The sequence below is a fragment of the Tachypleus tridentatus genome, chromosome 1 (genome assembly GCF_004210375.1).
Source record: "Tachypleus tridentatus isolate NWPU-2018 chromosome 1, ASM421037v1, whole genome shotgun sequence".
NCBI lineage: Eukaryota > Metazoa > Arthropoda > Merostomata > Xiphosura > Limulidae > Tachypleus > Tachypleus tridentatus.
Genome location: NC_134825.1, coordinates 110,881,927 through 110,903,522, shown reverse-complemented (window position 1 = coordinate 110,903,522; position 21,596 = coordinate 110,881,927). Strand labels below are relative to the sequence as shown.

Below are 21,596 nucleotides of genomic sequence, written 5' to 3'. Positions count from 1 at the left end.
ACTCAGTACCGTCTAGTGTACATTATGCGAGGAATTTTCTACTGGTGTTAGGAGACCTCACATAGTCTATATTTTTCTCGTTAAAACATTCTTATTAGTAATACAAACAGTTACAAGCTTTTTAATTTAAACAGTTAATACATTGATTGTCAGAAAGTTTACAGTTTGCAGTAGTTGTTATTCTATGACAAATTACGTAAGCGGAACAAGCTAACCAATCAGCTTAGCTTCTTCACTTTACACGCTCATGAATTCGTGCTGACGTCACTGGCACGCACCACACGAGAAACAGGTCAGACGAGATTGACGGTGGTTCGAATCAGTCAACATTCAGCTGGGACCCTTCGCTGTTGGACAAGAAACCACCTGTTTCTTCTCTACCGAAACTGTAAGAAATGTTTTAATACGTTCCTTTACGCTTAGTTTCCGTTTCGCTATCAGCGCAGCATTACTTAAATACGAAACGTGTGAAACATCTCTAATTAATTAAAAATTTATAAAAGATGTTTTGGTTTCTATGTAGTGTACCATAATGCTCCCTGCTTCTTGAACTAAAAAAATAAGTGTTACTTTGCAGATAGTTTATTATACTTTGTCTATTTTCGTGTATCGGGAAACACATGTGTTTTTTCTACAGTATTGTAGTGTTTCTGGATTTATGTATTAGAAAACACGAGTGATTTTTGTACAGTATATATTGTAGTGTTACTGGCTTCATGTATTAGAAAACACGTTTTTTTTTTTCTACAGTATATATTGTAGTGTTCCTGGCTTCGTGTATCAGGAAACACGTGTTGTTCTTCTACAGTATGTATTATTGTGGTGTTCCTGGCTTCGTGTATCAGGAAACACGTGTTGTTCTTCTACAGTATGTATTATTGTACTGTTCCTGGTTTCGTGTATTAGAAAACACGTGTTGTTCTTCTACAGTATGTATTATTGTAATGTTCCTGGCTTCGTTTATTAGGAAACACGTGTTGTTCCTCTACAGTATGTATTATTGTACTGTTCCTGGCTTCGTGTATTAGAAAACACGCGTTGTTCTTCTACAGTATGTGTTATTGTACAAAATAAAACATTTAACAATAACTGTGAATCCAGATCTCTTTGATGAAAGACTAGAGAGAAGATAAGGCATACTGAAGTTGTAAACACATAGGAGGTGTAACTGTTGGCTTCAGAGGAGACTTCTCCACTAGTAAGATTAGGAAACTGTTGGCTTCAGATGAGACTTCTCCACTAGTAAGATAAGGTAACTGTTGGCTTCAGAGAAAAATTCGCTAAAAGTAAGTTGAGACGACTGTTAGATTCAGAGAAGACTTCACCAACAGTAAGTTAAGACAACTGTTAGAGTCAGAGAAGACTTCACCAACAGTAAGTTAAGACAACTGTTAGATTCAGAGAAGACTTCGCCAACAGTACGTTGAGACAACCGTTAGATTCAGAGAAGACTTCACCAAGAGTACGTTGAGACAACTGTTAGATTCAGAGAAGACTTCGCCAACAGTAAGTTGAGACAAAAGTTAGATTCAGAGAAGACCTCACCAAGAGTACGTTGAGACAACTGTTAGATTCAGAGAAGACTTCACCAACAGTACGTTGAGACAACTGTTAGAGTCAGAGAAGACTTCACCAACAGTAAGTTAAGACGACTGTTAGAGTCAGAGAAGACTTCACCAACAGTACGTTGAGACAACTGTTAGAGTCAGAGAAGACTTGCTGGTAGTAATTAAGAGCCGGAGATTACTGTCATGACCACTTCCAGAGTATCACCAGGAATGAGTAACTCTGATCTACATGAAGAGAACATCTCTCCCAGCAAGGATAGTAAAGTTGAATATTTAACAGATGAGAACAGTTTTCTCAGTAAAGTTGAAGAGGGGAAATGATCTGGCAACTGAGTAGTTTAAGGAACGTAAACGAATAAAGAAAGCAAATTTTGTTTTCTTTATCAACATTTCGATTGTATTTCTTTTCATACAGTTGACAAATGTAACACCTGTATTGATGACTATTAATGTTGATAACTATACATAATTACTTTATCGTTAACTATGGAACTGTGAAATCAAATTTATCATAGACTTCAAAATCGATTGTATTTTTTGTGTCACTCAATATTTGGAGTCACATTCTATAAACTTGTGATTGATTATTGAATGAACCAGTTTGTTTGCTTGTTTTGAATTTCGCGCAAAGCTACTCGAGGGCTATCTGCGCTAGCCGTCCCTAATTTAGTAATGGAAGACTAGAGGGAAATTAGCTAGTCATCACCACCCACCGCCATCTCTTGGGCTACTCTTTTACCAACGAATAGTGGGATTGACCGTAACATTATAACGCCCCCACAGCTGAAAGGGCGACTATGATTGGTGCGACCGGGATTCGAACCTGCGACCCTGGGATTACGAACCAGTTAGTTAATCACAATAAGTTACGAGCTTCCAATTAAGCAACAGACATACGATACATACCATTGCTTACTTACGAGAAAATGTATAAGTAGATAATTTCATGTTATTCATTCGTGGATTTAGGCCTCTCGGTAGTCAGACGAAACTTGTACTACTTGTAGTGCAAGAAATAAAACGCTTTTATTATCAGTTGACTGAACTTCGCAATATTTTTATCGAAACATCCAAAAATCCCACTACGTTAATAGAAACTCAAAAAAATTGCGTTCGAGGCTTTGCATCACAGAACACTAACTATCTGATTTGTTTGCTGAAATTCGTACAAACCGCTCGAGAACTATCTGCGCTAGTTGTCCCTAACTTTGAAATGATAGACTGCTCAACACCATGGCTCTAAAGAAAGCAACATCCGCCCCTCTTCTCAATCAGGTCTTCCATAATAAAGACTTGAAGTATACGAGTCGCAGGATTGAAACCCGTTTTTCTGTAGCTTAAGAGTTGGCGATCGATGACCGATAGTTTTCCTACTACGTCAAAACTACTTCAAAACTACCTCAAAATTAGTGGTAGTCCTTGAATGTTTAATAAAACAGTCTTCTCAGTGAAACCTAAAGCATACTCGTAGGAGGCCCGGCATGGCCAAGCGTGTTAAGGCGTGCGACTCGTAATCTTAGGGTCGCGGGTTCGCATCCCCGTCGCGCCAAACATGCTCGCCCTCCCAGCCGTGGGGCGTTATAATGTGACGTTCAATCCCACTATTCGTTGGTAAAACAGCAGCCCAAGAGTTGGTGGTGGGTGGTGATGACTAGCTGCCTTCCCTCTACTCTTACACTGCTAAATTAAGGACGGCTAGCACAGATGGCCCTCGAGTGGCTTTGTGAGAAATTTAAAAACAAACAAACAATACTCGTAGTCTCTTTAGACACACATACATACACGGGGATCAGTGGCAGTTCTGAGGGTTTATAATGCTGAAAACTAGATATCTGCGGTGAGAAAAACATTATTAAAAACGACACAAGTGGCTAAATCACTGTGAGCAAACAAAAACTAGAGACACGATGAGAAATAATTTGAATACCCTAACTCAAGAAAGAAAACGTCGTTCCAGTCGTGTTTAGGAACAGGTGTGAATCAGGTTTGTAGTCCCCACTGATACGACAACAAATCACTGTTTTAAGTCTATCCAAGAAAGCGTAAAGCAAGTGTGTAGATTTCACCATTGCGGGCGTCCCCTGTGGTGCATTGAACTGTTATCTGAGAGTCTTTAAATTGAATGCCCACTGAACAACTCTCAGAGGGAAAAAACGTGGGGAGGGGGTAAACGGAAGCGTAGATTACAGAATCGTGGTTACGTTCCATCTTCGCTTCCCCCCCCCCACCCGACAAAGCGATTGCTTTGAACTATTGCTATATTTTCAATGATTTAATCCAACTCAAGAGGAGTAAGCCACGAAATGTATTCATCCATTTTATAATTTTGTTATTGTTTGAAATATAAGTTAAATGCTTCTTTAGACCCACGTGAGTCTTACATCATTTATACGCAAACCAGCTCTATTGTGTAATATCACAGCTGGACTTCCGTGTGTGTATTATATTATTCCAGGTCAACAAAAAACAGCTTAACAACAATCCCAGTTCCACTTTGGTCTCGGGAGAAAAAACTCGTAAGTTTATACTTGTCGGTGTGTCACACAACTGTAGCCTAACCAACGTTCTATTACTCGACTGTCAACACTCTCAAACACCTACACGCCGGGCTGCAAAGCATCTCCGAATTTGGTTTCATTTTTCGAGATGGGCTGGATCTGTTGTGGTCAGTTACAACTCGAAAGTTCCTGGAAAGACGGCGTGGATAATGTGGGCTTTGTTTCCAGTGAGAACACAACATCATTTAAGGTGGGAGTTATTGTCGCAGGATATTGGATGGCGCCAGTGACACTGACGCAAATGACGTCACAACCAGTCAACTTGTGTACGCTTTTGGATTGGACATCTGTGTTAGCTCGTCAATTTCGTGTGCTGTACGTGGGAAAAAAGTTAGACAAAACAACTGTCGTACAAGAGCACGAATACGATGACCATATACCAACAGAGTCGTCGTAATAGATAAATTAATTGTTTGTTTATATGTGCATGTTTTGGATATATTTAATTTCGATAGATGTCCACAGTGATGTTTTCAGTGAGATTCGTTTGTACCTGTATTGATAACTTACGTAAGTAACAAGTGCATTACTGGCAGATGAAAGAGGATAGAGTAAGTTGAAATGGGTAACAAAGAAAAAGTTACTCATAGTAACAACTGTACGGTGTTTCAACAAGATTATATTATGATCATGATACAAAGGTTTCTTTACGCTGTCTTCAAATTGTATCCATTCAAAGTGAGTCTGATCCTGTCTGAAGCCCTCTTGTGGGAGATGTTTACTTCATTTTTGAACTTCTTTTTTTTTTTTTTTTCAGAAAACGACTTGAAGTTTTGCAAGTGGGCTGTTTGTTTCTTTGTTTGGCGTTAAGCACAAAGTTGCATATGTTCTGTTCACCAATGTTTTTAACGGTGTAAGTCCTCAAACATACCGTTGCGTCATCTGTGGACTCTTTGACACACAAAAAGTATAAACGAATCAACAAATTTTCGAGACAAGAAATCTTGGGGGAGCAAAATGAGTTTTAGGTTTAACTTCACCTGTTAACATAAGTAGACCTTCGTAAATTCGAGTTTTCTGAAATTGTGTATGTAGTTGTTCGTTTTACTTTGGGGTGGGTGGGTGAGGGGTGTTCTCAGCATCGAATCCACAAATTTACATGAAAATTGTTTGTTTGTTTTGAATTTCGCACAAAGCTACTCGAGGGCTATCTACACTTGCCGTCCCTAATTTATCAGTGTGAGAGTAGGTGGGAGGCAGCTAGTCATCACCACCCACCGCCAACTCTTGGGCTACTCTCTTATCAACGAAAAGTGGGATTGACCGTGACATTATAATGCCCCACGGCTAAAACGGCGAGTATGTTAGGTGTGACAAGGATTCGAACCCGCGACATTCGGATTACGAGTCGGGTGCCTTAACCACCTGGCCATGTCGGGCCCCACACTTTTGTCCATGAATTTTGTGGATAAGTCAATTTTCAGTTCTATACCTTAACAAACCAGTATTAATTTATTCTCGTTAGGGCTTTTCAACACTTCAAGTATTTAAAAAACAACCTAGTCAGGTCTTCATTCAGAGTTTTATAATTACCTTCTAGAAGTTCCAAACAATTTTATAAACATAGAACATAACCGAACTAATTTTCATTTTTGTTTCTTCGTACAGTCATCTCGGTATGTCCATCAATCTCTTCTTTATACTTCTGGCAGCAATCTTTGTAGCGTCTATATCTTCGTTACAAGAGATCCCATCCAAAGATAGACCAGAACCCAGCGATTCCATAGCTCACTTCACGAAAAGGTGAGTTTCATATTGTTGTGAAGCAGCTATGTCTTACCTTGGTACGTGGTACTATCAAGTGATACATGATTTCCTGTTTAGTATTTCTTCACAACGTTTTATCTTCATTGACTTTTAATATTATGTGTTCAATTAGAGGACCCACTTATGGGTTAGACAGAGTAAACTTCAAGATTAGGGTATAGCAATTTTTGATTTTCATATTCTGACAAGAAGACAGCTAGTCAGTAGCGCCAGCCGTCACATAATTAATATAATGCACTCACAGTCGAAAGCGTGAAGCGGCACGGGAATAGTAGAAGGTATCGAACTAAGATAGTTACCCTTTGGAATGTGCAACCTTCAGATTGTCGAATGCAGTTAATCTAACAGAAAGTGTTATAAATATTTAAATGATAAGGGTAGGTTTTATTTTCATTTTAGAGTTTCGTATAGTATAGTAGTATAAAATAAAATAGGTCCGTTGTTTTTCTATGTAAGTATGATTTGCAGACCGTCAAGCTAATCACATGGCCACGCCCATCACATCAAATATCGAGCTTTAATTAAACTCTTTATTTTGTGAGTAAAACAACAAACTACCTTATAGAATTTCTATCGAAAATTAAAGATTTAGGACTGAAGTTCCGGTCAGAAGTTCAAAGTTCCCAACAAAGTGTCTGGTGAAACAAGAAACAATACCAATCAAGCAGACAAAATAACAGTATTTTGCTGCACAGTTTTCGTGTTTAGATTAACCTTAGATAAATAAAATAAAGACACATTCAACGTTTTGGTAAACTATCATAAACAGGGAATGCTAAAGAGGCACTGCTTATCCACTTGTTAAACATTGGAGGCCTTCCTCAATTTAAGTTTTTCTGAGTTGACGACGTGGCCTACTGGCTATCGTGCCGAACCATAAATCTGCGGGTCCTCCATTGTCTCTCCATTACCGACAAAAATTATAATAATCACTCGCCGCACTGCTGGCTCATTGGTGCTTCATAAGGGTGACAGTCAAACCACACTATTCGGTTTTACAAGAATTTGGCTCTCATTATGTGTTTGACCGATAGTATTGTCTTTAGTCCATTAAATGTAGACTACTGACAAATACAGCTGGCTGAGCGTGAATATTCAAACACAAACGATGTAATAAGTTACCCGAAACCTACACTAATGCTTCATAAAGTACTGGTCACATGTCAAGAGAAAGTAAAAATGAGTATTTGGAAAACAGAATAAACTGATTTTTATACCCTGTATGTTATGTATGGTTACAATGTGGTATTGTATATTTATACCTTGTATGTTATGTATGGTTACAATGTGGTATTCAGTTAGCTCATCACATTTCAGGACAGTTTACAGTATCTAAAGACCACTAGATCTGTATGTTATGTATGGTTACAATGTGGTATTCAGTTAGCTCATCACATTTCAGGACAGTTTACAGTATCTAAAGACCACTGGATCTGTATGTTATGTATGGTTACAATGTGGTATTCAGTTAGCTCATCACATTTCAGGACAGTTTACAGTATCTAAAGACCACTGGATCTGTATGTTATGTATGGTTACAATGTGGTATTCAGTTAGCTCATCACATTTCAGGACAGTTTACAGTATCTAAAGACCACTGGATCTGTATGTTATGTATGGTTACAATGTGGTATTCAGTTAGCTCATCACATTTCAGGACAGTTTACAGTATCTAAAGACCACTGGATCTGTATGTTATGTATGGTTACAATGTGGTATTCAGTTAGCTCATCACATTTCAGGACAGTTTACAGTATCTAAAGACCACTGGATCTGTATGTTATGTATGGTTACAATGTGGTATTCAGTTAGCTCATCACATTTCAGGACAGTTTACAGTATCTAAAGACCACTGGATCTGTATGTTATGTATGGTTACAATGTGGTATTCAGTTAGCTCATCACATTTCAGGACAGTTTACAGTATCTAAAGACCACTGGATCTGTATGTTATGTATGGTTACAATGTGGTATTCAGTTAGCTCATCACATTTCAGGACAGTTTACAGTATCTAAAGACCACTGGATCTGTATGTTATGTATGGTTACAATGTGGTATTCAGTTAGCTCATCACATTTCAGGACAGTTTACAGTATCTAAAGACCACTGGATCTGTATGTTATGTATGGTTACAATGTGGTATTCAGTTAGCTCATCACATTTCAGGACAGTTTACAGTATCTAAAGACCACTGGATCTGTATGTTATGTATGGTTACAATGTGGTATTCAGTTAGCTCATCACATTTCAGGACAGTTTACAGTATCTAAAGACCACTGGATCTGTATGTTATGTATGGTTACAATGTGGTATTCAGTTAGCTCATCACATTTCAGGACAGTTTACAGTATCTAAAGACCACTGGATCTGTATGTTATGTATGGTTACAATGTGGTATTCAGTTAGCTCATCACATTTCAGGACAGTTTACAGTATCTAAAGACCACTGGATCTGTATGTTATGTATGGTTACAATGTGGTATTCAGTTAGCTCATCACATTTCAGGACAGTTTACAGTATCTAAAGACCACTGGATTACACCAACGTCAAATACCCACGTTTCCTAATTCAGAAAACTCCCTATAATCCTTAGAATGTCCCCTTCATTATCCCTAGTTATTTCAAGGGGATAAAACTGGATAAAACAAAAACGTCGCATTTGAGCATATGTACTAAATGTGCTCTTTCTATCTTGTTTGAGGGGTGATGAGCACTGTTCCAAAAACGGTGTGCCAAACATCAGAATGGGACATGAACACAAAATCTGATGCCAGCTTTGAATACTGTGGCCCTACAAACTCATTCCTAGACCCTACCATTCCTGAATGACTTTCCAGGGGCATTTTGAGCCTTCCTTGGTGTCCCCTGATAGGGTGTTATGCCATATAACCAAAGAAACTCCCCGGGCCACCTCGACTCCGCCTGGCAGGTGTGGTCCTACTAGCTTCAAAATTGTGGGAGTTCACGTGCTGGCAGATTCACAAACATGCAACGTTGATCAGTATCGTGGTTGTTCTCCGCTCCTCACGTTGATCAATATCGTGGTTGTTCCTCCGCCCCTAACGTTGACCAGTATCGTGGTTGTTCCTCCGCCCCTCACGTTGATCAGTATCGTGGTTGTCCTCCGCCCCTCACGTTGATCAGTATCGTGGTTGTCCTCTGCCCCTCACGTTCATCAGGATCGTGATTGTCCTCCGTCCCTCACGTTGATCAGTATCGTGGTTGTCCTCCGCCACTCACGTTGACCAGTATCGTGGTTGCTCCTCCGCCGCTCACGTTGACCAGTATCGTGGTTGTTCCTCCGCCCCTCACGTTGACCAGTATCGTGGTTGTTCCTCCGCCCCTCACGTTGATCAGTATCGTGGTTGTCCTCCGCCACTCACGTTGATCAGGATCGTGATTGTCCTCCGTCCCTCACGTTGATCAGTATCGTGGTTGTTCCTCCGCCCCTCACGTTGATCAGTATCGTTGTTGTCCTCCGCCCCTCACGTTGATCAGGATCGTGATTGTCCTCCGCTCCTCACGTTGACCAGTATCGTGGTTGTTCCTCCGCCCCTCACGTTGATCAGTATCGTGGTTGTCCTCCGCCCCTCACGTTGATCAGTATCGTGGTTGTCCTCCGCCACTCACGTTGATCAGGATCGTGATTGTCCTCCGTCCCTCACGTTGATCAGTATCGTGGTTGTTCCTCCGCCCCTCACGTTGATCAGTATCGTTGTTGTCCTCCGCCCCTCACGTTGATCAGGATCGTGATTGTCCTCCGCTCCTCACGTTGACCAGTATCGTGGTTGTTCCTCCGCCCTCACGTTGATCAGTATCGTGGTTGTCCTCCGCCCTCACGTTGATCAGGATCGTGATTGTCCTCCGCTCCTCACGTTGACCAGTATCGTGGTTGTTCCTCCGCCCTCACGTTGATCAGTATCGTTGTTGTCCTCCGCCCTCACGTTGATCAATATCGTGGTTGTTCCTCCGCCCCTCACGTTGACCAGTATCGTGGTTGTTCCTCCGCCCCTCACGTTGATCAGTATCGTGGTTGTCCTCCGCCCCTCACGTTGATCAGGATCGTGATTGTCCTCCGTCCCTCACGTTGATCAGTATCGTGGTTGTTCCTCCACCCCTCACGTTGATCAGTATCGTGGTTGTTCCTCCGCTCTTCACGTTGATCAGTATCGTGGTTGTTCCTCCGCTCCTCACGTTGATCAGTATCGTGATTGTCCTCCGCTCCTCACGTTGACCAGTATCGTGGTTGTTCCTCTGCCCCTCTTATTTCCTTTCTTTCCTAACCGCGCTCATGAATTGTACACGAGTCCGTGTGAAAGTGATATTGTGATGTTTGATGCACATTGAATCTTTCAACACTGACGCGCTTTCAATTCAGCGACTGCGATAATAGGCAAAACGGTCTACTTGTAAACTCTCAGCGATATTAAGCGAAACTGTTTACTTGTAAACTCTCAGCGATAATAAGCGAAACGGTCTACTTGTAAACTCTCAGTGTTATTAAGCGAAACGGTCTACTTGTAAACTCTCAGCGATATTAAGCGAAACGGTCTACTTGTAAACTCTCAGCGATATTAAGCGAAACGGTCTACTTGTAAACTCTCAAACACCTAGCTTTTAGCTTTAGCTTTAATAACGCTAACAATTGGGGTTCAATCCCTGCTATGGATAAACCATATTTACAGAATATCGGAACATTTTCATATTTCATATATATTCGATAAATAATTAATTTTACCCTTTTAAATAAAATACACTCGAACGGGGACAAAAAGAAACCAACTTTTGACCTCACATAGTGATGTTCTGACGAAATCCCCCTGGAAAACGTCAAGTTACATGACGAAAGAAAACGAGCAAAAACGAACTTGCTGACGAGTTATTTGTTCTTAAGCACAAAGATACACTAGGGATATCGAAACCCGGTTTTTAGCAATGCAAGACCTCAGAGTCGTTGAGCTCCTGGGAGTCGGGAGGCACTTGCTTGTTAAAACCACCTTGTTGAATATAAACAGGTTTAGCTGCTTTGTTATGGCAATTAAAAGTCAAGTCCGTATTAAACTGTTTTTTATTAACATCCACACAATAAAGAACATTCATTCATCTTTCCCACTTTCTCTAAAGAATTATTAATCTATTGTCTTAAAATATAACGTTTATAGCATTTAAACAAAACAAGCTCAAAGTATATTTTTCTTTACATCAAAATTTGCCGGACCACCAGATGGCAATAGGTCGTTAATCATATCTTTCACGAACTTATCACTGAAATCAACCGGATTGTTGATTATTTTTGTGTGCAGAATGAACACCTGGAGATAGTATCTAAAATTAAAGCTTCACGGCCTTGCCAGAAGGATGTCTGGAGTAACCAGTTTTAGCAGAGAGCCAGACAAAAACTAGCACATCTGTGTAAGAAACTCCGTTTCGGAAGTCAACCTCGTTCAATGTCGTACACATAGGCTTCAGTTATAATTGAAATTGTTTTGGCTTTATCAAGGAATTTTATATGGAATCGAATAAGAATATGTTAGATTATTTAATAAAGTACTTTTACGATTGCATAGAAACATGAACTGTGGGTACAAACGTAATTTACGCTTTCAAAGGCGAGGACCTGCCCCCTCAAATTGCAGTAGTGTTAAAACGTTTATTTCTAAATAATTTACTCATATGATTACGAATCAGAGCAGCAGTCAGTCGCTACATTTTGTATTTTATACGAAATACCCCCAAACACACGCACTCAAATTTTGAAACCAAAGTTACATCACTGGTTACAATTAAACTTATCATTTATATTAAAAATGAAAGCAGTACGGGACAAAGATAAAACAAGGAAGGTAAAAAGGTGTCCATAATAAAGGCTCAACTTTTCAGGGACACTGTTTGTGTGGGTTTCAGTGCAAAGCTGGACAAGGGCTATATTCGCCCTGTCCACTACGACAAATGAAATACAAAATTTTAGAATTATAAGTCCGTAAAGTTTTCACTGATCCGGTAGGGGACACAGGACTATTGGTTGGTTAGGTTACTTTAGCTATAATTCAACATAGAACATAAACTGTCTATCTTGGTTACAACGAGACGAATGGTTGGTTAGGTTTCCTTAGCGACAATTCAACAAATAACATAAACTGTCTATCTTGGTTATAACAAGACGAATAGTTGGTTTGGTTTCCTTAAGTATAATTCAACAAAGAACATAAACTGTCTATCTTGGTTATAACGAGACGAATGGTTGGTTAGGTTACTTTAGCTATAATTCAACAAAGAACATAAACTATCTATCTTGGTTATAACGAAACGAATGGTTGGTTTGGTTACTTTAGCTATAATTCAACAAAGAACATAAACTGTCTATCTTGGCTATAACGAGACGAATGATTGGTTAGGTAACCTTAGCTATAATTCAACAAAGAACATAAACTGTCTATCTTGGTTATAACGAGACGAATGGTTGGTTAGGTTACTTTAGCTATAATTCAACAAAGAACATAAACTGTCTATCTTGGTTATAACGAGACGAATGGTTGGTTAGGTTACTTTAGCTATAATTCAACATAGAACATAAACTGTCTATCTTGGTTATAACGAGGCGAATGGTTGGTTAGGTTACTTTAGCTATAATTCAACATAGAACATAAACTGTCTATCTTGGTTATAACGAGAAGAATGGTTGGTTAGGTTACTTTAGCTATAATTCAACAAAGAACATAAACTGTCTATCTTGGTTACAACGTGTACACTTCATCTGTTTTGACAGACACACTGATTCTCTACTACAATTAGATGTACCCAACTTTTTATTTTATTTATAGTTTATTATCATCAACACGAACAAATAACTTAAGTAATAAATGATAACAATTATTCTTGTAGGAGATTCCCGTTTGTCTGGGTGTTTCATATATTTGTCTAGTCAACCAATAGATGACGCTGCTCCACCTTAATAAAACAAAATTTTGAAGTTTTTAAGTAATAAAGTCGATTTTATTTGTAATTGTTACTTCGGAATATATGTAAATATTTAAAAAAGTTTATTTTAGTATAGTGTCTGGCACTAGAAGGTGCTGCTTTTCCACTGTAGTATTATAATTGCACTTACAGAATTGAAGAAAAACAGACAATTGTACGTTACACAACCTTCGACGGACTCAATGTGGCTTTGCTGTTAGAAAACACACACACACAAGCGTTACACAGATACTTCAGGTATTCACGTTTCAAGTATCAGTTATATCTAATTACACTTGTTAATACCACTCGTCAGCTATGTGCTCTGTGCAATCTGCAAAAACAGACACCCACATTTCAGTGTTATAAAACTTACCGTTTATCCACTTGGGAGAAGATGACTTTATGGAAAATCATGCCTACTGTTTTTGTTTTAAAGGAGATATATGCACGAGATTCAGATATACAAAAACTGAATGTGTGTCACTATTAACATAAAATTAACAATAATAAACGAAACACCCCTTATATCACGCTCCGAGAGAACAATGCCCCTCATCAGATCACTCTCCCATCAGAAGGACCACCGAGAGAACAATGCCCCACATTAGATCACTCTCCCATCAGAAGGACCACCGAGAGAACAATGCCTCACATTAGATCACTCTCCCATCAGAAGGACCACCGAGAGAACAATGCCTTACATCAGATCACTCTCCCATCAGAAGGACCACCGAGAGAACAATGCCCCACATCAGATCACTCTCCCATCAGAAGGACTACCGAGAGAACAATGCCCCACATTAGATCACTCTCCCATCAGAAGGACCACCGAGAGAACAATGCTTCACATCAGATCACTCTCCCATCAGAAGGACCACCGAGAAAACAATGCCCCACATTAGATCACTCTCCCATCAGAAGAACCACCGAGAGAACAATGCCTTACATCAGATCACTCTCCCATCAGAAGGACCACCGAGAGAACAATGCCCCACATTAGATCACTCTCCCATCAGAAGGACCACCGAGAGAACAATGCCTCACATCAGATCACTCTCCCATCAGAAGGACCACCGAGAGAACAATGCCCACATTAGATCACTCTCACATCAGAAGGACCACCGAGAGAACAATGCCCCACATTAGATCACGCTCCCATCAAAAGGACCACCGAGAAAACAATGCCCCACATTAGATCACGCTCCCATCAGAAGGACCACCGAGAGAACAATGCCTCACATCAGATCACTCTCCCATCAGAAGGACCACCGAGAGAACAATGCCCCACATTAGATCACGCTCCCATCAGAAGGACCACCGAGAGAACAATGCCCCACATTAGATCACGCTCCCATCAGAAGGACCACCGAGAGAACAGTGCCCTACATTCTGAATGGGTGGTTTATTCTAGGATCCCGAGATACAGGTTGTAATAGATAGAGTTACACTATTCACCCACAGTAGCTCCACCAGCAGTATTTGTTGTGCGAGTTAAAAGTTTAACAACGTATAAAACGTTTTTGTTTTGTTTTAGAATTTACAATATAGATGGCACTGGAGCGGCCAGGTGAGAGGCCCCAAGGTTGAGACGTGGCCGCCTCCTATTAGAGCTGTTGACCAAAATGAGAGTTTGTTGGGGGTGGGCTGCAGAGTGAGAGAAGCAAAGTAATGATACTATACATGTAAAAACATCACTGAAGTAATGGTACTATATATGTAAAAACATCACTGAAGTAATGGTACGATATATGTAAAAACATCACTGAAGTAATGGTACTCGCTACCTGTGTGGTTGTTCTTAATATTAAAATAAGTGAAGTGACTCGTATGTGATTCTTAAAGTTGTCCATGACTTTCTTTTTGAAAGGTTTCCTGATGAAATACAAGTCACAAGCATACCGTAAATAATTATTAACGTATTATTACTGTAGTTACACGTAACTTTCTGAGAATGCTAGTTTAATGTATCGAAAAATACAAATATATAACTACGTATTTATATGTGTGTGTGAAAACTATAAATATACAAGTTCATATTCATACGTATGTGTGAAAACTACAAATATATATGTACATATTTATGTGTGTGAAAACTACAAATATATATGTACATATTTATGTGTGTGTGAAAACTACATCAATCCGTTTTTTTAATACACTTGTATTTCACAGAAAACCTTTACCCATGAAGAGAGGAAGCGATCATAAAATTATGAACGTATCAAAGACGAGAGACGAAACAAAAGGTAATGATATGTCATTTAACAGCTTGAAGCCGAAGGACAACATAGCTCTTTTATCATGTTTATTGACACTATCCAGTTGATGACGTAGGGGTTCTGTTTGTTTTTTGTTTTTGAATTTCGCACAAAACTACTCGAGGGCTATCTGTGCTAGCCGTCCCTAATTTAGCGGTGTAAGGCTAGAGGGAAGGCAGCTAGTCATCACCACCCACCGCCAACTCTTGGGCTACTCTTTTATCAACGAATAGTGGGATTGACCGTCACATTATACACCCCCACGGCAGGGGTTCTGTTACCGATGTTCTTTTTGTTGTGCTTTAAAATTGTTTATCTGTTTACAAAACATTTATCACGAGTTTGCTGATTAATTGGTTGGAATTAATTACAAAACTAGACAATGTTCTGCTCACTACGGGGATCGAAACCCGGATTTAAGGGGTTAGAGTTCACAGACATGCCGCTGTGTCACTGGGGGACTGAGCATTTTGAAGTGAGACTTAATATATATGTCAGGATGTAATATGGACTTCACACAAATATATATGTCAGGATGTAATATGGACTACACACAAATATATATGTCAGGATGTAATATGGACTTCACACAAATATATATGTCAGGATGTAATATGGACTACACACAAATATATATGTCAGTATGTAATATGGACTACACACAAATATATATGTCAGGATGTAATATGGACTTCACATAAATATATACGTCAGGATGTAATATGGACGTCACACAAATGTATACGTCAGGATGTAACATGGAATTCACACAAATATATATGTCAGGATATAATATGGACGTCACACAAATGTATATATCAGGATGCAATATGGACTTCACACAAATATATATGTCAGGATGTAATATGGGCTTCACACAAATATATATTTTTATATTTATATTTATATATATATACATGTGTCTGACAAATGAATGTGTCAGGATGTAACATGGACTTCACACAAATGTATATGTCAGGATGTAATATGGACTTCACACAAATACATACGTCAGGATGTAATATGAACGTCACACAAATGTATATGTCAGGATGTAACATGGACTTCACACAAATGTATATGTCAGGATGTAATATGGACTTCACACAAATATATATGTCAGAATGTAATATGGACATCACACAAATGTATATATCATTATGTAATATGGACTTCACACAAATTTTTATGTCAGGATGTAATATGGACTTCACACAAATGTATATGTCAGGATGTAACATGGACTTCACACAAATGTATATGTCATGATGTAACATGGACTTGACGACATCGTGAAATCCATGAATTAGTCCGTTTCATTTTGCTTTTCCGGTTTTTAACTTTTCTTTTTAATCGGTAGTTTTTATTCTGCATGTCCTTTAGTTTTGGCTTCAAAGTTATTGTCACAAATGACACGACCACGTGACAGTGACAGCGAGTGAATTTGTTTCCATAGCACGTGCTGAGCATAAAGTGTTTCTTCACGATTCGAGGTCAGTATAAGGACATTTGGTTTCGGTTGTTGTTTTTTCAGCCCCTGGTGTACATTCCTAACCTCATGACTCACGTTCGATATCTTGAAAACTGTATGTTAATATGTGATGTTGTTTTAAATATCTGTAGATAATAAAATCAATGGGATATACATATGGATAAAGAGGAACTCACTCATAGATATTGACACTGTAACCATGGTTACAAGCTCTTTGTAACATATATACATATGGATAAAGAGGAACTCACTCATAGATATTGACACTGTAACCATGGTTACAAGCTCTTTCTTTTCAACGTAAACCACTGAAACAACAACACATCGATCAAAGAACAAAACAAACTGATCCATCACATACTGGTATAGAGAGTCTCCAATTATTTCGGAATTTTATTAAATGTATAATATTTAGCATTTTGTACGACATTAAATACTATATTAATTAAGAATTTTAGCAGTAACAAAAAACACAACATTATGCATCTGAAATATAATCGAAAGAAACAAGTTTTAAGAGGGTTAAAAAATTTCAATGGCGGATACGAATAATGCCACGTTCCATTCTTCATTTCAACTAATCGAACGTGTAACACGTGGCTTTCCGGGAAGATATTTTTGTAATTTCGCTTTCTTAACTTTGTAACGTTGCTAAGGTAACTGCGAATTAATTTTCATGGTATCTTCACTTTGTCGAGGCCAGGTGGTTAGGGCGCTCGACTCGTAATCTCATGGGCGAGGGTTCCGAGGGTTCGATTCCCCGTCACACTAAACATGCTCGCCCTTTCAGCCGTGGGGGGGGGGGGTATAATGTCCGTTAAATCGTTGGCAAAAGAGTAGCCCAAGAGTTGGCGGTGGGTGGTGATGACTAGTTGCTTTCCCTCTAGTCTTACACTACTAGATTAAGGACGGCTAAAGCAGACAGCCCTCCTGTAGCTTTGCGCAAAATTCAAAACCAAACAAACAAACAAAAATCTTCTCTTGGATTTGTTGATTTGTGAACGTTTCTGTTTCATTTCCAAACCTGTGTCAGGGAATGCGCGAGATATTTCGTGATTTTTTTTCAACTACAGTTATGTCACCGCTTCATTAACAAAAACCAAAATCCAATGTGTGTTTGTTTTAGTGTAAAACTAACAATGGAATATCTGCACTGTGTTTATCATGGGGATCAAAACACAATTTTAGCGCTGAGCTACCGCCACCTAGATATTTATAAAATAATTGTAATTTCCCAGAGAAATATACAAGAGGACTCGTGTTATAAAATAATTGTGATTTCCCAGAAAAACATACAAGAGGACTGGTGGTTAGTGTTTTCGAAATACGAGACCAAGGACTCGTGGTTCGCGACCAAATGCTGCAAAGAACTCCACGCTTTGAAGCCGTAAATATTGTATAAGAGTTACAGTCAAACTACACTATTCGCCCAGACAGGAGTAGTTCAAGAGGTTCCTTGGGTGCTGTTAACCAGCTGCCTTCTCTTTAGCTTTTAAAACACAAATTAAAATTCGAAATTAGGGCACTATTCACCGACAGTACCTGTGTACCTCTGCGCAAAAATTTATAATAGCCCAACAAACCAAAACTGATATTCGATTTTTCCTCAGCATTGGGGTACATTAGGGGAGCAGCTATGAAAACTGTTCCAACATTTGTAAGATAGGTAATATTAATGTTATGTGTTAAAATGCCAGTATAAAACTCAGTACACATTGTGCTACTGGTAAGATACGTAAAATTAACACTTGAAGAACCACTGAATTGCAACGTAACCTTAAGCCACCATCACCATCACACCTCGCCATCAAATTATAATTCAGCGCATCATGTCATCTACATACATTGTATTTCATGTTATAATTCAGTGCATCATGTCATCTACATAAATTGTATTTCATGTTATAATTCAGTGCATCATGTCACCTACATAAATTGTATTTCATGTTATAATTCGTTGCATCATGTCATCTACATAAATTGTGTTTCATGTTATAATAAAGTGCATCATGTCATCTACATAAATTGTATTTCGTGTTATAATTCAATGCATCATGTCATCCACATAACTTGTATTTCATGTTATAATTCAGTGCATCATGTCATCTACATAAATTGTATTTCATGTTATAATTTAGTGCATCATGTCATCTACATAAATTGTATTTCATGTTATAATTCAGTGCATCATGTCATCTACACAAATTGTATTTCATGTTATAATTCAGTACATCATGTCATCCACATAACTTGTATTTCATGTTATAATTCAGTGCATCATGTCATCTACATAAATTGTATTTCATGTTATAATTCAGTGCATCATGTCATCTACATAAATTGTATTTCATGTTATAATTCAGTGCATCATGTCATCTACATAAATTGTATTTCATGTTATAATTCAGTGCATCATGTCATCTACATAAATTGTATTTCATGTTATAATTCAGTGCATCATGTCATCTACACAAATTGTATTTCATGTTATGATTCAGTACATCATGTCATCTACACAAATTGTATTTCATGTTATAATTCAGTGCACCATGTCATCTACATAAATTGTATTTCATGTTATAATTCAGTGCATCATTTCATCTACATAAATTGTATTTCATGTTATAATTCAGTGCATCATTTCATCTATATAAATTGTATTTCGTGTTATAATTCAGTGCATCATGTTATCTACATAAATTGTATTTCGTGTTATAATTCAGTGCATCATGTCATCTACATAAATTGTATTTCGTGTTATAATTCAGTGCATCATTTCATCTACATAACACTATTACGATTGGGTTACTGAAATTCGTTCTTGAAACATTAGGCCTAGCTCCTCAGTTACTTAACGTTGATTTTTCTGTATTATAATTTATTCACGTATATTCTTATAATTCTGAATAAATACACGTTTGTTTTCCAGAGTGCCATAAATACGCTCTCCACAAATGTGGAAACGTTTTCTTGAGAGTATTAAAACTCCTTCACTTCCTGAAGAGTCACCACTCATATCAAGTTAAATGTTCTTTACGGCAGGTAAGTTAACTGACATGTGGTACCACCTAGTGACCATCTTATATATAAATTGTTAGAAGAATGAACTTTTATGTCAGAGTATGTGACCTCTCTATCTCTATTTTAAATAACTATCACAATACTGAAATCTGTCTCAATATTTTTTTTAAATAAATATTTCGTTCTTTGTTTCGATTACATAATTTGTGTGCGTTAATGTATCAGTGGATAAACAATTGTTCATAGTCTCTACCGTTAGTTAAATATTAAATTACACACACCTTATCCACTGAAAGGGTCACTTTAAAACGTCATATAAATATACTGTTTCATAAATATATTTTCACAACAAACAAATCAAGCCCTGCTGGAAATACTGAGAAACAATAACGAAGAACAAATCAACATGGCCGTCGACTTGTTTTGTGTAAGATTTCACACTCAGAAAACGATAAGTGGTAATGCTGAAAGAAACAATTACAGGTTACGTTGACAAGGTCTTACGACAACAATAAATTAAAATAAGTTTAGAATATCTTAAAGACAATCTTTATCACGCCTTTTATTAAACTTACATTAATTTAATGGTTCTATTATATCCAAAGGCAACTCATTCCAGGTCCAACTACCTTGTTAGAGAAGTGAAACTGTCTTAGCCAAAGATGACTCCTACCCTACCAAACTTTATATTTGTGTTCCCTAGTCCTGCTGTTAAATATGAACAAAACAAAAACGATTCATCAACAATGTTAATTCCCTTTATTAAATACTTCAATCACATCGTCCTGTCTCTTCTCGTGTCAAGAGAAAATAATTTGCCCATCCTCATATGACAACTTCTCCATTCAAGGCATCATTCTACTAACCCTTCTCTAAGCCCTTTCCAACAATTCACCGTCTTTCTTACAATAAGAGTCCAAGACTGAACACAATATTCCCAATGAAGTCTTGTTAATATACAGTTCAGCGCCCCCTACATGCAATGTATTGAAGTTTCCACAGTTTGTATCAAAACATTTATTATTGTTATAAACTTTATTTGTATGAACAGTAAATATGTTTATCATTTACTTACGTACAGAGCACTGATCTTCATGTGTGTGTTTTGTTTCAGGCATTTTTTACCTGCATTCAGGATTCTCGTGGGAAACCATGTTGGCGTCACAAACACCACATCAACTACGACTTGGATAAATTTAGAAAAAAACTCGCTGACAATCTCTGGGCAACACGTTCTTGTGTACTTCTGATGGCTGGTGTTAAGAACTAGTGCCATAAAAACTTTTAAATTTATACCTACAGTCGATGGCTGTGATAGATTGCGCTGTATCTATGATGTAACAGTTTCTCGTAGGCTTAAGACATAAAGACAGGTGTTTATGTTTTGTGGAAATACTTTTGAAAAATATCTTTAAATATGGTTGGATTATTAGTTTCAGTAAATAATATGCTTATTTTATGTTTCTGAAAATGGTTTATACTTACATTTCTGGTAAAACATTTCTTGTCAGTTGTCTCAGTATCATTAGGTCGAATACCAGATCACGGTCTAAGGCTCTTTTATTTCTAAAATAAAATAAATAACAATAGATTAAATAAATAAAATACACACAAGTATAAACATTTCTAAATGTTATTTAAGGACTATTGTTTAAGCTCTGGGCGAATAAAAAATCCAGTTGAAACCACCGTACAAAAATTGAACCTAACAAAGGTTTGAGTTTTCTTAGATATTTAGAAGTCATTAGATATATAAGTACCTCATATTCAGCTAAATAAAAACTTTGTCTTACATATTCATCTAACCCTGTTTGGAAATATTTATTAACTATTTTGTTCTGTAACTCATATGGATAATAAAACTGTTCAAATTTAAATTTATTTGTTTATTTTTGAATTTCGCGAAAAGCTACACGATGGAACTTGGTAATTTAGTAGTGTAAAACTAGAGGGAAGGCAGTTAGTCATCA

At 37.8% G+C, this 21,596-nt stretch overlaps 1 protein-coding gene across 2 annotated transcripts; it reads left to right on the top strand.

The window, feature by feature from the left end:
* The first annotated feature begins 236 nt into the window (after positions 1 to 236).
* LOC143258295 (uncharacterized) lies at positions 237 to 21,503 on the top strand. 2 transcript variants are annotated; one of them, XM_076517252.1, is made up of 5 exons: positions 237 to 388; positions 5,735 to 5,869; positions 15,028 to 15,101; positions 19,535 to 19,647; positions 20,741 to 21,503. In XM_076517252.1, exons 2-5 carry the CDS (start codon positions 5,745 to 5,747, stop codon positions 20,894 to 20,896), a joined length of 468 nt encoding a protein of 155 aa, XP_076373367.1. In that variant the 5' UTR covers positions 237 to 388; positions 5,735 to 5,744; the 3' UTR covers positions 20,897 to 21,503. The 2 variants fall into 2 exon arrangements, with proteins under 2 accessions (XP_076373367.1, XP_076373369.1); XM_076517254.1 differs by lacking the exon at positions 237 to 388 and adding an exon at positions 4,479 to 4,636.
* The last annotated feature ends 93 nt before the right edge of the window (positions 21,504 to 21,596 follow it).

What these genes read in the sequence shown, in the direction of transcription:
- LOC143258295 (XM_076517252.1), top strand. Translation starts at nt 5,745, where the DNA reads ATGTCCATCAATCTCTTCTTTATACTTCTGGCAGCAATCTTTGTAGCG. An exon ending in ATAGCTCACTTCACGAAAAG is followed by an intron (nt 5,870 to 15,027) that starts GTGAGTTTCATA and finishes TGTATTTCACAG; the next exon opens with AAAACCTTTACCCATGAAGA. An exon ending in TTAAATGTTCTTTACGGCAG is followed by an intron (nt 19,648 to 20,740) that starts GTAAGTTAACTG and finishes GTTTTGTTTCAG; the next exon opens with GCATTTTTTACCTGCATTCA.